This window comes from Nesoenas mayeri, assembly GCF_963082525.1.
Source record: "Nesoenas mayeri genome assembly, chromosome: 13".
Taxonomy (NCBI): domain Eukaryota; kingdom Metazoa; phylum Chordata; class Aves; order Columbiformes; family Columbidae; genus Nesoenas; species Nesoenas mayeri.
The window spans coordinates 1997086-2011176 of record NC_137550.1 but is presented as its reverse complement, the minus strand read 5'-3'; the positions used below and the strand labels follow the sequence as shown (position 1 = coordinate 2011176).

At 46.6% G+C, this 14091-nt stretch overlaps 1 protein-coding gene across 1 annotated transcript; it reads left to right on the top strand.

The window, feature by feature from the left end:
- Positions 1–13780, top strand: LOC308045502 (UAP56-interacting factor-like; the record flags this gene model as incomplete). Its single annotated transcript, XM_080352805.1, has 9 exons — positions 1–82; positions 4017–4160; positions 7504–7646; positions 9644–9771; positions 10626–10710; positions 11146–11189; positions 11276–11350; positions 12829–12940; positions 13685–13780. The coding sequence occupies 9 exons, from the start codon at positions 1–3 to the stop codon at positions 13778–13780; spliced, it is 909 nt and encodes a 302-aa protein (XP_080208931.1).
- Positions 13781–14091: the final 311 nt, after the last annotated feature.

Genomic DNA, 14091 nt, shown 5'->3' with positions numbered 1-14091 from the left:
ATGGAGGTGGCGGGGCCGCAGCCGGGGCCGGGCCCCGCGGCGGAGCCGCAGCCGGGAGCCGAGGAGATTGACATGTCCCTGGGTAGGTCCTGCGGGGTGAGGGTCCCTGCCCGGGCGGCAGGGTCGGGCCGCGGGCATTCAGAGGGACCCGACCCAGCCCGGGACTCCGTGCGCCTCTTTGGCCGGTCCCGGCCCGGGGCTGGTCCCGGCCCGGGGCTTCGTGCGCCCGGCGGGGCCCGGGGGTTTGTTTTGTGCTTGTGTGTGTCGTGGCGCTGTGGGTAGAGGCAGGCAGAGGAGCGTGGTGTGGCCCCTCAGTGTTCCTGCCCCGGGTGTGTCTGCACCTGGTTGCGGTGGAACGGGACCGGGCAGGAAAAGGTGAAGAAATAGCCGGGGGGGAGAGGACGAATCACGGCTTCAAACCCATCTCTGTGCTTTGCTGGCAGCACTCCGTAACTTCAAGGGGGAGAGTGTCAAGCGCCGCGGGTTGGGAGAGGCTTACGTAAATGAGCCTCTATTGAAATAAAGATATGAGACTTATCCTCGGGTATGCAGCGTATTTATAGCAGCCTGCTCGTGATGCTCGCCATTCCTCTGGCACTGGATATGTGAACTGTGCATAAACAACTGTCCTTTTATTAGCTCCAAAGGCCTGGACTCCGACGGTTGGATGATAGATCTTGGTGGATCTGCTGTGGAAGGAAAGTCCACCAGCACCTTTTAGTATTGGGTCAGCTTCCTAACAGAAATCTTGTGTCATTTCTTCCCAGCAATGAGCCACTTGTCAAGAATAGAACATTTCCCACTGCAAACTCAAATTGATCCCTTGGCTGATGTGCCCTTATTTTAATGGTGCTGTGGGGATTTACAGCAATAGTGGGTCTTGAATGCTTGATTTAGGTTTTTTTTTTTCCCATGGTGTTGCACATCCTTTTTGCTGACAAGCGATACTCCCTTTGCTTTTGCTCTCCCATAGTTCTTCCCTCAACCAGACCTCCTGTGTTCCACCTCTATATTCAGTCCAGAATACACCTTACTCAGAGTGGAAGAGAGAACTGGAAAAAAAGAGCCCTGGTGAAAAACTGAAACCTTTGCCATCAGGTGCTTGTTGCTGTGCTTCGAGATAAATTGTGTCTTACTCGAGTTAGCAGTCACAGGAAACTGCAAGAGTTACTCTAAAGCCACCCTGATCGATCTAACTCTGTCTTGAGAACATAGGAGTGCCTTAAATGACCTCTCAGGATCCCTTCCATCCTTACATAGTACTCCATTACATTGCTCTGTTGACACCATCATACTTATGGGTACAGAAGACAGGATAACAACTTAAACCTAAACAAAAAAAGGCAATGAAAGGTGACAAACTGGGAACCTGAGCATTCATCTCTTCTGTGTTCTCAGCAAGCTCTTCCTCGCACTGTAGGATGCTTACATCCACCTCGCCACAAGCAGGGATGCTGTCAATATGCTTCAAAGCAGCCTGTGCCCCAAATAGCATATGTCCCAAAGGCACACTTAGCTGAGAACATTAGTGTATTCGTACCAAGAACAGCCCCTCCCAGCGTGCTCCCTTCCTGGCAGACTTGATAGAGAAATCACAAAAGCAGTCACGCAGCCTATTCTTAGATCTGCTCTCACTTGTTTTCCCTGGGCTTTGTATTAATTTAGATACAGGAATTTCTTGATAGAAAATGACAAGTCACAACGCTGGAGGTATGATGTGCTGTTTGTGATAATCACCCATTGAAGGCTAATGGCACTTTGGTGCTTCCACTTCAGTGGTTCATTAAGGAGTAGCCACTGCCTGAGAAAAGGCCTGATTTGGACACTTCGTTTCTTGCTAATTTGTTGAAGTTAAAACATTCTGCTTGGAGCTTAACACATGTGACTTTATTACTCGCTAAATATTTTCTGGAAGGTTTGAGGTTAAAAGAAGAAACTGTAGGAAAATATAAATTAATGAGAAGATGGTCCTTTGCCTTTCCTCTTAATCAGAACAGTTTGAATTAAGAAGACACCCCTGATGTCAGACCAACTCCTTGAGAACTTTGAGCTGTTTCTTAATAGAGCTCCGCATCTAAAAGTGGTTTGTGCTTGATGCAGATACCTCAACTTCCAGTGCCATCTTTTAAAGAGTAAAAACACTTGTTCAGGATGGGCATGAGCTTTCAAAACCCTGTCAGGTATAGTCTGGATACTGCAGGTAGATCATCACTTTCCTTTGTGTCCCTTGTGCTCTCTGTCATAAAACACAGCACTTCAGTGCTGCTCAAGGGGTTTATGGCTGGATGTTTGGCTGGATCTGAACCGGTGAAGCACAGTGGCAAAGCTTCCTTAGGAGAAATTTGTGTTATCTTCTCATTGCTACTAAGATAGTTTTAAACCGAAAGTGTCTAAATCACAGGAAAAATAATTGGTTGTTTTATGCAGGCTCTGCACCTTGGGAGCTGCATTTGCATGGTGTTTTGCAAAGAAGATGAGAAACATCTTGTAGGTCATGAAAGAGCTCAGTACAGTACATTTTCAGAGCTGCCTAATAAGTTTGAGTGAGAGGAGTCCTGGAACACTGGCAGGACATCTCAGGTCCATTTTGCTGCATTTAGGCTGTTTTATAACCCTTTTGTGGTGGGGTGGTGATGGGGGCTCAGAGGTGCGATGCAGCTGTGCCTGGTCCCAGCATTTGTACTGCAGCAGCACAGAATCTGGCTGGTTGCTCTCCTTGTCTGCAGAGAGCTGTGCAGGGGTCCCAAAACATCCTAATGCTGCTGGCTGTGGGCAAGCATGGAAATCAAGTCGATGTGTTCAACATGAAGCATGAGAGCTGGTTCCCTTGGTGTGGTGCAGACCGGTCTATACAGGAGAACCCGTTTTGCAGGGGATATCAGGGATCCCTTGTGCAGTCCTCTTGTATTTGGGATATTCTCCCTTTCTGCTTCACCAGAGAACAGCAGAGGTGAAGAAGTTCTTGCTGTGTGGTTGATATATCCTTATCCATCTGTTTCTAGGTTGGCTATACTGAGTAATTAAGCAGGAGCATCTACCCCAGATAGTCAGAAGGACAAGAGTCAGGTCCTGAAGACTGTGAAACTTTAAATACAAATACTGCTGATATTCGTTGTGCGTGTTAAATGTCTGCATATTGTTCCTCAAGCCATAGACTTTTATGACTTCAAGCTTTATCACATACCACTGAGGGCTAGAAACTTGCTGTGTTTTTTTAAAGCACTGAGGAAAGACATGCAGGTAGCTGACTCCAGGGGATGGAAACTGAAAGAAAACCATTCTACAGCCTCCTGGTGGACCATGAGTGTTTGCAGGACCATATTGTCCCCTTTGTTGGCAGTCGCCCTGTACAAGTGAGATCCCTTCCACACAGCCCTTGCATCATGGCATTTGCTGCACCAAGCTTCCATTCTCTCCTTTGCAAATTCGGGGGTGAGGGGGACATTCATCCCACTTGTGTTTGCATGACATTTGGACAGAGTTTGTGTTGTTTATACATCAGGGACATGTCTTCTGCAGGGTGTAGTGCCTCCATCCCATGCATGGCAGGGGGAGCCTTTGGAGCGGCCATCACAGTGTGGGTGCACCCATGGGTGCCCATTCTCCCCGCTTTGACCATCTCTCCCGCAGCCTCCCAAGCCACAGCTTCCCAAAAAAATATGTTTTCTGCCCAGTGCCAGGCTCCTGGTGCCCCTGCAAAAACATGTTCCCTTAAGCTTGTGAGTAATCTGCAGGATCGGATCCCTTGGTGGGACATGGGTCTGAAATCTCTGTCCTGCACATAGTGGATACGTGCTGGATGGTAGCACATTCTTAAATAATTTGCTGCACTCTAATCTCCAGCCTGCAGGAGCTGAGTAAATTGATCCTATATTTTCTGAGCTAAGCTTAATCTTTTATTGTACAGCCGGTGTAGCTCCCAGAATCACAAGCTCCATTTTTACTGTTGACAGTGGGAATAACTGTTGGCAGAAAGTGTGTGTTTTATGGGTTTCTCCTTTGCCATTTCGATCTAGATGACATTATAAAACGCCACAGGAAAGAGCAAACAGATGCCAGCACCACGGGGGACAACCAAAGGCAGCAGGCCAAGAACAGAAATTCAGCGTACAGGTACGGGCGGCCCCGTTTCCGTGCCTGGATGCAGAGGAATTTGCAAGGTAGGTGAGCGCCTTGGGATGATGGAGGCCTGCCAAGCTGGAAAACACAATTTTGTAACAAAATACAGCTTTTAAATCTTTCTCCTATCTAGTTCCTCTGTGCGTATGGATGTACTCGGGCTCTGAATAGCTTTTCTCTCTGCAACAATGGAATATCAGGGCCCTTTCAGAGCATAAATTCATGCGTTTCTCTCCCTTCTACCCTCTCATGAATTACTAATTCAAAGTGACTAAATATCTATTCTCTATTCCCTTTTGGCTTTGCATATTTTAATTATGCCTCTTCCTAATACTCCTTTTTTCCCAGAACACACTTAAATTACCCCTTCAGTAACTGTCTTTGATAGCTCAGTTATTGGAGTTAATTTGTCACTTTTGCCAACCATGCTATTTTTGTCATGAGTTTTTTTATAACGTGATGTGATCACACACTAATCTATGTTTGGTTGCACTAGCTTTTATCTACAGAACCAAAGTGATCTGCTGCCTGAAATGCCATCTCTATCGAAATCTTACTTTTTTTTTAATTACTGCTAAATCACTTCATTGAAGACTTTAGTGACATTTTGCAGCAATGTCTTTCCTTAGGGTGCTGCTGGCACATCAGGACAGTGGGATTGCTGGGAGCTGTCCTGCTTGTCTCCGATCCGCCTCCCACTCTCATGTTCTGGTCTCCACCACATATTGCCTTACCAAGAATCATTCCGATTCAAAACAGAATGATGATAATTGCCCTTTCCAAATTGGTTTTTCTGTCAAAAACACAGGCTTTGATATTCTTCCACACTCAAGAGACTACTGCGTGCAGAGTGAAATAAATCCAACAAAATATTTTTTTTAGCTGTTCCTTAGAAATTATAACTTTTCTGTTCACTTATATAGTTCTTTCTGCTAGTCTTAGTATTTAATAGGTTTTGAGTCTGAATTCAGCCCTGCCAAGGGCAGAGACCCACCATGTTGTGGAAGCTGATTTCAGTAGCAATTTTGGGAAGCTAAGCACAACTGGGAATTTAGCCCATAATTCTCAGGGAGCTCATTTCACTTTGGTCCCTGCTGAAATGCAGTCCCTTCTGGGCTGAGACGTGATAACCATTATCAAAATGACGATCAAAACAACCCAGCGCTGTAATGACAGAGCATGGAGAAGGGTATTACACTGATTAAACCAGTAAGAGAATTCGTGCAAGTGAAATGCTGTTATCCCTCCTGGAATATGGCTTAAACCATCTCCCCAGTGGGGGAAAGATGATTTTTAATGACAAGAAATTTGAATTTCAAATCTCCTTGGAAAAAGAGTCTGTCAGACATCAGGGCTTCTCCCCAAACTGGATTTACTGGGCAGAGGTGCCTCTTGGCCAACCCACGTGTTCTGAGCACCAGGCTCTGAGCAGGCACCCCAACATCGTGGGGATCTTCCCCAGCTGCTGATGCTCTGGGGTTTTATTCAGGTGTTCTTTCATTAATAAACACCTGCCAGACTTTTTGCAGAGATGGAGCCTCCCATGTGTTACACTTCAGTATACACATGACAGAGCGAGGACTTGGTCCCCAGCTGTCGTGCACAGGGTACCCCTTGGAGCCAGTGGCTCCATCGTTAGTTGTTTGCACTGGCTGTGACATGCCTGAGTGCACTGCCGAGCAGAGGCTCTCTAATATGAACTGACTGACCGAGGCATGATTTTCTGGTCTGGGCTGCCTTTTGCGTCAGTCCCTCACATCGCCCTGATGAAATACCCAGGGAAGGCAGCTGAGCTCCGTCTTTCCTGCTGCAGAGGAGGTGTCCTCTCCAGAATGCAGGAGAGCTGTGTTGTGGGGATCAGTGGCCCATGGGCAAACAGACAAGGGAGAGGGACAGGCCCAGGATGGTTGTTGTAGGGAATAAGAAAGAGAAAACCAAACTGTGGGGACCGAACCAGGAGGGAGAAAATGGGCATTAAACACAGCGAGACCACATCTGGTTAAAAAGACACAGATGGGCAAAATTCAAGTGTTTGTCAGGAAAGGAACATTTAAACACCTGCACTTGTCCTGTGGTGAGAGAGCATGGTTTGCTAAGAAAATTACTGGCCCCACAGAGCCTGTGAACAGCATTGCGTTTTTGTGAGTGTTCCCAACCAGAACTGTGGGCCACAGGGAGTGAAACACCCCAATGTGCTGTTCGGGAGGTGCTTCCCATGGACATGCCCTCTTGCCCTTCTGTTTTAGAGCCAGAGCAGCTCAAATCATCTTCACCTGTATCCCAGTGTAACCAGCCCATGCTGGCATCGATGGGTGTCACACGCTGTGGCTGGAGCCTTCATTAATCACTGCAGTGATGGCCCCTGACAGCAATGTCACTGCTGCCTCAGAACACTTCATTTCTAATTGCTCCAAGTCATTATAAACTGCTGTGATGTAGGAATCGATGGTATAGGATCAATACATGTGTCTAACTGCTCTGTGGTTTGTATCGGCGAGGTTCTGCTGGATGGTGCAGGGGTTTAACTGTGCTCTTGGTGCCCTCTCCCATGTACTGCTTTATGCCTGATTTATCCACCCCTCTGACTATGTGGGCACATTTCACTGGTATAGCAACTTGGAGAATGTCTGCTTCATTAGGACTACAGAAGTTTATCATGTGAAGTAATTAGGTTTTAATGCACTGTGCCTCCATCTGAGGGAGCGCTTTCCTCGTGCTCGACACTTTGGCAAACTTCAAAATCATAAACAGCCTTAGGGAAAAATGTAAATGCAAGATGAGCTGCGAGTGTATATGTACTGTGCAGGTACATAAAACAGCAGAAGGTATCCCCTTCAATATATGCAGTAAATAAGGATATGTCAAGGTAAATATATATATATATATACAGACACATATAAATTACAGTTCAGTCTTCACTTATCAAGTGCTATAATGTGGGCACTCAGACCTATTCCAGGCTGCTGTGAGGTTGACTTCTGGATGCTCATGTCACTCGTGTACCTATATCAAAAGGATTTTCCATTTCACAGTTAGTTCATAGCAATGTGAGCCCTGACAACAGATTGACAGGTTTCCTGATGCGAGTGTTCCTGCCTTTATTAGGAATCAGAATTATGGAATTCTTTTCTATATTCTTTCAAATCAAATGATGTGTTTGTCACTCCTGCATATAATAAGAATGTTAGTGAAATACTGGAGAGATAAATTATTTAATATTCTGCAAAATCAATTTAATTTTCTGGAATAAGTTAATGCAATTCTTGCATCATTATTTATATAGAGACTCCTATAGCAAATTAAGTTAAACTTGTAATCTATTTGCAAAATTGTAATCATAAATCAAGTTTTGAAGGATGCTAAAATAAGAGTTTATTTTCATAGGACCTAACCGTTTTAGAAGAGGGTTTGGACAACAACAATACAATCGGAGGCAATTCAGGAATACTGTGCCCGGTCCCAGGAGAAGAGCTGCTGCTGCATTAAATGGAGTGAGCCCTTTAAATCGCCAGGCATCAGTTCAAGAGGTAGGGGGTAAGGAAGGTACAGCTGTTCCCAAATGTCATGTAGCAATCAGCTGGATTTTATGATCCTGGATCACCCCAAAGAGCAATCTACATTAAAAATTTACAGACATCTTTTATATGCCTGTGCACAGCATTTGTATGCATAGGTGAGTACAGACACATGCATATAAAATAGCAATTTTCCAGTTGGTTTTATAAGCTTATGACTTGGCATATTTTTACTGAATCAATTCCTATGGGTTTTACAAAAAAGATTTTTTTTTTTAAATGTGTTCTTAAAAGATGTAAAAGTATTTCCATAAAAACAAATTCCATGTCATCTCACTATTATCATTTAGAGGAGTTATGTTAAGATTCACCATTATTTGTCCTTCACCCAAAGCATTTTCCAAGGTTCAGTGAGGTCATAGAATAGACTGTTGTTGACTTCAGGTGACTTTGATTCAGAGACATACTTTTCACCAGCAAGTGGAGATCTCCCCAGAGACACAGATTCCCGGTGCTATGACAGCCATGAGTCAGATTGCCCACATTCTTCAGCATAAAATGCATATTTTTTTTTTATTAATGGCTTTCACTTTTTCAAGTTTAAATGTTTAGACCAAGTCTTTACTCGAAAACACTTTAAAAAAAAAGTTTTCATTTCATTTTTAAGCTATTTTTAAGACTCAAGAGATGGGATGGAAGGTACATGTTCATCATTAAAGCGATTCTTACAGCTTTCTTCTGAGTACCACTGATATTAAAGTGACTTGGTGTAGAAGGTGGAAATCAAGCAGGTAGATAGTCCTTTGTAAGAGGGAGTTGTTTTTTGACGCACTGATGGAAATCCACTCAATTAGGAGGTCACATATGCCCAGTAAGCTTTTAAAAAAACAGCAAAGTGGTGAACATGATGGCATATTTAATGACTATGTCTGGGGGGTATAAATAAGAGAGCCCCAAACTGAGCAGGCATGTGCATGGAGAGTGGTTATTCCTGAAAATAAAGACTACAGTGACTCAGATATTGAGAGTGGCTGGGTATTAACAGAAAGTAATAAGCAGTTGCTAGGAGGCATAATTCTACTGTAGCTTCCATTTTACAGAAATAAACCAAGTGGGGAGAATGTGGAAACACATCTCAGTTAGTGGGTAGTAACAGTGATGGTGGTTGTCCCACAGAAACAAATGGGATGGAGTCTATGGCAGTTTGTGTAGGTAATTGCAGGAGGACCTGCACTGCTGAGGTGTCTTCTGATGTGCTTCATGCTTCAGGGCCTGAACCAGGCAACTTGTGTGTCCAAACAAGAAACAATCAGTGGCTGAAAAGAAACATGAACAAAACTATAATGCTTGGTTTGTGAGAGGTTTGCTTTCTGTAGACTATTTGTTTTTTTTAATTTCTGCACCATTAGAATGAAACATTCTTCCTGGTACTCATGCTTTCATGCTCAGGAGCTGAAGCACACACACTGATTGTTGACAACAGTGTATACTGAGTCCAAATGTGGAGACTACAGCAACACTGCTTGGTAGAAACATTCCTGTTGTAGATACAAAAGGCCATGGAAGAGACCAGGTTTTAATAGATTTAGCAAGGAACCACTTTCCCATCAAGAAAATATCAAAGACAAAAATAACAAAAAAAAGCACTTGCAGAGTTCTTTTGTTGCAAGAGTGCAGAAGGAAAACTGGTTGGGAATGAGAATACAGGGAATGCAGAGCAACAGTGCAGGGCTGAGCCCGCCTTGTAGCAATTGCAAGTGGCACTGGACACATCCGAGAGCAGTGAGGGAACTGATGTGGTGTCAGCATCACCGCCTGCACCTTGGAGCAGGCTGGATTTTCCCCTAGACAGAGCCAAAGAAAATGCCAGATAAATGCACTGGCTTTTCAGACAGCGGCAGTCAGCGGAGGGAAGGACGGTCGGTCGTGTGCCATTGCTCACACTCACTCCTTTGTTGTGTGAGGTTGCAGCACGAGTGGCAGCTGCTGAGCTCTCACTGCTCTTTCAGGGCAACAAGAACAACGATGCTTTCGCCAAAAGCAGCAGCAACGGGCAGCTGGAGGGACGGCGATGGCCACCCCCAGGCCCCAAGAGATTCAGAGCAGCTGCTGCCAGCACCAGTGCCCCAGTGAAAAGGTAAAATATTTTGTATTTTGGGCTTTTTTGGTTTTATTTTTGTTCTTTTGACTCCCTGTGCAGCTCCTGGGGCTCTGCTCTTGGTCTGCACCAGCTGGGAAGGGCTACGGCCATGTGCTAATGCAACATGAGAAAAATACCCTTGGGTATGTTAGGAGGGTACCTGGAAATAAAGCAACCTTATGCTGATAGTTAATAATTCACGTATTAGATGTCATTTTATTTTAGAAAGCATGGAAAATGTGACCTTTGTATTTTTATTAAACATTTTCCTCCGTCACTTTGCTGAAAACTTTTGGTGGGTAAAATAGCATTTATTTTCATGAAGGCAGGAAATACAGATTCCAGCCATAAGGGATAGGCAGGGAGAGGGAATCTGCCCTGCTGAGGGGCTGCAGGAGCAGATGCTGCACCCCGGGAGCTGTGGCAAAGGTTGCCAGGCACTGGGGACAGTCTCGGTTCTGGCTGGTTGTGAGCTCAGAAGGAAGCTCCCTTGCAGTCCTGTCGTTCTCAGCTCTGAGTAGAGCAGGGACTGAATGACCTCCAGAGGTCTCTGCTGACCAGATTTTTTTCTATTATTTTCTTCCACGGTATTTTTTTTTTAATGATCAGAGTTCAGAACAAACAGAAGCTGTTATTTCATTCGAGCAGAAAAATTGGTTCCTCAGAAAGTCTTCACTGACTGAAAAACCTGTTGGGCTGAACGAGTGAACTGTGTGGTAACTCATTTGCTCAGCCTCATTTGCTTCTCATCCTGCTTTTTAATACCACGCTGCATTACATATTTTAGCATAAAACTTTAGGAGAGACCTGTGACGATATTTGACAATGTCTTTTTCTGTCTTCTATACCAGCCGGCCTTTCCTGCTAAAGAGGGGACCAGCCTTCCAGCAGAAGCAGACGCAGCAGCGGTTCTCCAAAGCCAACTTTCAGAGAGGGGTCAGTATTGAGACATTTTTTCTGTAACCTGCTGATGGTGACAAGCCTTCCGTTCTACCAGCTTTTGCGCAGTTGTATCTTTGCTTCCAAAAATAACTGGGGGAGATGGATGACTTTTACAATTAGTATGTTCAGAGGAAAGTATTTGCAGGACAGGCAACTTGTAATGTAGTTTAATATTCTGGCAGCTGGAAAATAAAGCCTGAGGAAGTGATAAAAGTAAACCTTGCAGCTTATACAGCAGCACAAGCAGGGCAGAGTAGAGCCACCCCATACACAACCCTGTGCCAGCAGGAAACCCAAGATTAGCAGATTCCTTGACAACATGCAACAAAAGGGCTATTCAGATACACCAAATGGAATAGTGGAAAAGGAATCATGGTTTCTGAGAGCTAATTCTTGAAGTAATTTTTCTTTTTTTAATATATTTCACAGCAGATGGATGCTAATAGAGAAGGGAAACCACCAAGGAGGAGAAGGTAATTGGTGAACAAAGGCACGCTGCAAACACGATGTGCTCTTTCATGCTCGAATCGAAGCTGGATACATCTCCCTGTCTCGGCAGGTGGCAAGTGAAGCCCAGCCCTGGAGCAGTTCTGACGGTTTCTGTGGCTAATCCCCAGGCGGGCCAGACCGGCACGTAAGTAAATGAGATGATTTGTTAGGATGCAAGCCCTACAAAAGCCATTGCCAATCCCTTTAGCATTATTGCAGCTTCGCTTCTTCTATAATGAGTGCACAATGAATGGTTCAGACCAAAAATGGTTAGCAAATGATGTCTCGTTCCCTTCCTGGCATATCTGAAAGGAGATGGTAATTACCATGCAGCTCGTTCATTATCTAGAGTGAGGAGAAATGGAAGCTCTGGCAGCATGTGGGAGGTAGCAGGCTGGTTGTGCTCACTGTGGGGTGTCACAGGGAAGAACCCATGCAGCCTAAAGGGACGCGTCATGCTCAGTGTGTAAGGGGAACGCAGAGGCTGGAAGGGGACAGCTTCACCCCTGGGCTGAGCTGGTGCAGCTGTAGGACCCAGCACCCAGCTAAGGGCAGAAAAGGAGGGTGAGTGAGGGCACTTGGCATCTGCTGCACACAGAGAGCATCCCATGATAGACTTGATGTGACACAGTCCCCAGTGCTGGAACTCTGCCCGCACAGCAGCTCTCCTGGCAGCCTTTACACAGAATCACAGAATGGTTGGGGTTGGAAGGCACCTCTGGAGATCATCCAGTCCAACCCACCTGCTAAAGCAGGTTCACCAGAGCAGATCACACAGGAATGTGTCCAGGCAGGTTCTGAATGTCTCCAGAGAAGAAGAGTCCACAGCCTCTCTGGGCAGCCTGTTCCAAGGCTCTGGCACCCTCGAAGTAAAGAAGTTTCTCTTCATATTCAGATGGAACCTCCTATGTTTCCGTATGTGCCTGTTGCCCCTCATCCCGTTTTTGGGCACCACTGAAGAGAGTCTGGTGCCATCCTCTTGGCACTCTTGAGATATTTATAAACAATTATAAGGTCTCCTCTCAGCCTTCCCCATGCTGAACAGACCCAGCTCTCTCAGCCTTTCCTCATAAGAAAGATGCTTCAGACCCTTCATCATCTTTGTAGCCCTCTGCTGGACTCTCTCTAGTAATTCCTTGTCCTTCTTAAACTGGGGAGCCCAGAACTGGACACAGTACTGCAGATGTGGACTCACCAGGGCAGAGTAGGCGGGGAGGATAACCTCCCTTGACCTGCTGGTCTTAATGCACCTCAGGTACCACTGGTCTTCCTGTCCACAAGGGCACCTTGCTGGCTCGTGATCAGCCTGTTGTCCACCAGGACTCCCAGGTCCTTCTCTGCAATGCTGCTTTCCAGCAGGTCAGCCCCTAACCTGTACTGGTGCCTGGGATTATTCCTCCCCAGGTGTGGGACCCTGCACTTGCCTTTGTTGAATTTCGTCAGGTTCTTCTCTGCCCAGTCGTCCAGCCTGTCCAGTCTCTTCAGACTGACCCAGGCTGCTGTGAGATATACTATGGGACATACAGGGCGTGCGGGTGTCTCCTTCACTCCTTGCTGGCTTGCAAACGATAGGAAGCGAGCTGCCTTAGCATCCTCAGTGACTGCAGACCTGTTGTTTCCCAGGCCCAGATCCAAGCGCCCGTTCCTGCGACGCCAGAGGCCCCCGCCGCACACAGCCAAGCCCCAGCCCAAAGGAGTGCCGCTGAGATTCAACTTCCGCGCGATGGCCAACCAGGTAGAGGATCATCGACGGGACAGGCAACACCTTGCACCCTGCAGCAGCCCTGTCACTAAGCTGTTAACATCATGCTCAGGTTTTTGGGGCTGCCAGTTGGGTTTATCTCGCATAACCCAGGAGAAAAGTCTTGTAGCCGTGCTGACTGGGCTGCTCACAAAACTGAAGGCGCCTGAGAAGACTGTTCAGCAACTACAAACTCAGCCCAATTTTCCCCAGTCTGTTGGCACCTGTCCATGTGCTTGCCTAGAGCAAGGAGATGCTGCTTGTAAGCGGTCCTGGCCAGGGGGGACTGTTTCACTCTCAGTGCTCCCCACTCCTCAGAGACACATGGCACTTCTGGGCTTTGCTCTCTCTTTGCTTTGGTGACCTCAGTGCCACATTTTACACTGAAGTATGGTGCAAGAGCCCTGGGGCGGGTCAGAAATCCTGCTCCACCTTCTTCATTGCCAGCGTTTCTTGTCTGGATGGTTTGGTTTGACTTGATGCCTTGTGCTTAAATGCCATCTACTTGCTCCTGTTCTTGCCAAGGACGCCCGGTGTCCTGGGGCTGGGCACTGCTTGGAGGTTTTCCAGCCGCGTACAGTCTGTTGAGCTCCTTGTCTCCATGTGCTGAGTGGTTTAATTCACTAACTGGCTGCAAAGCACCGTCCTGACTGATGGGCTCTAATCAATACCCCGCTACAGTTTGGCTGTGCTTTGCCATGACACATGGGACTGACTCGCTCTCCGTTTCCCCTGCAGACCAGCCTGACGCTGGATGAGAGGTTCTCTGGGCTGAGGAATAAGAGGCGCTTTACAGCAGCCAGGAGCACCGGCCGGAGGGTCACCATGCCTTAGCACCATGTGCTCATCACAGGGACTGCCCAAAACAGTCCAGGCCCCATAATGGGCAGCTCAATAAAACTCAATATATTTCCTCTGAGATAGCTAATTTGGCAATGTGCCGTCTCCTTCCTTACACGCAGAATGAATGAGCGATTTCGGGCAGAGATGAGGCAGGAGTTGAGTTGGGGCCAGAGCACAGGACAGGTGTGACATGAGCAGGGTGGTGGAGGAGGGTGAGCTGAGATGGATTTGCTGGGAGCGCTGTGCCGGGGAGCTGTGGGGCTGGCACCAGCCCTGTTTCCCTGCCAGGGCACCCTGTGCTG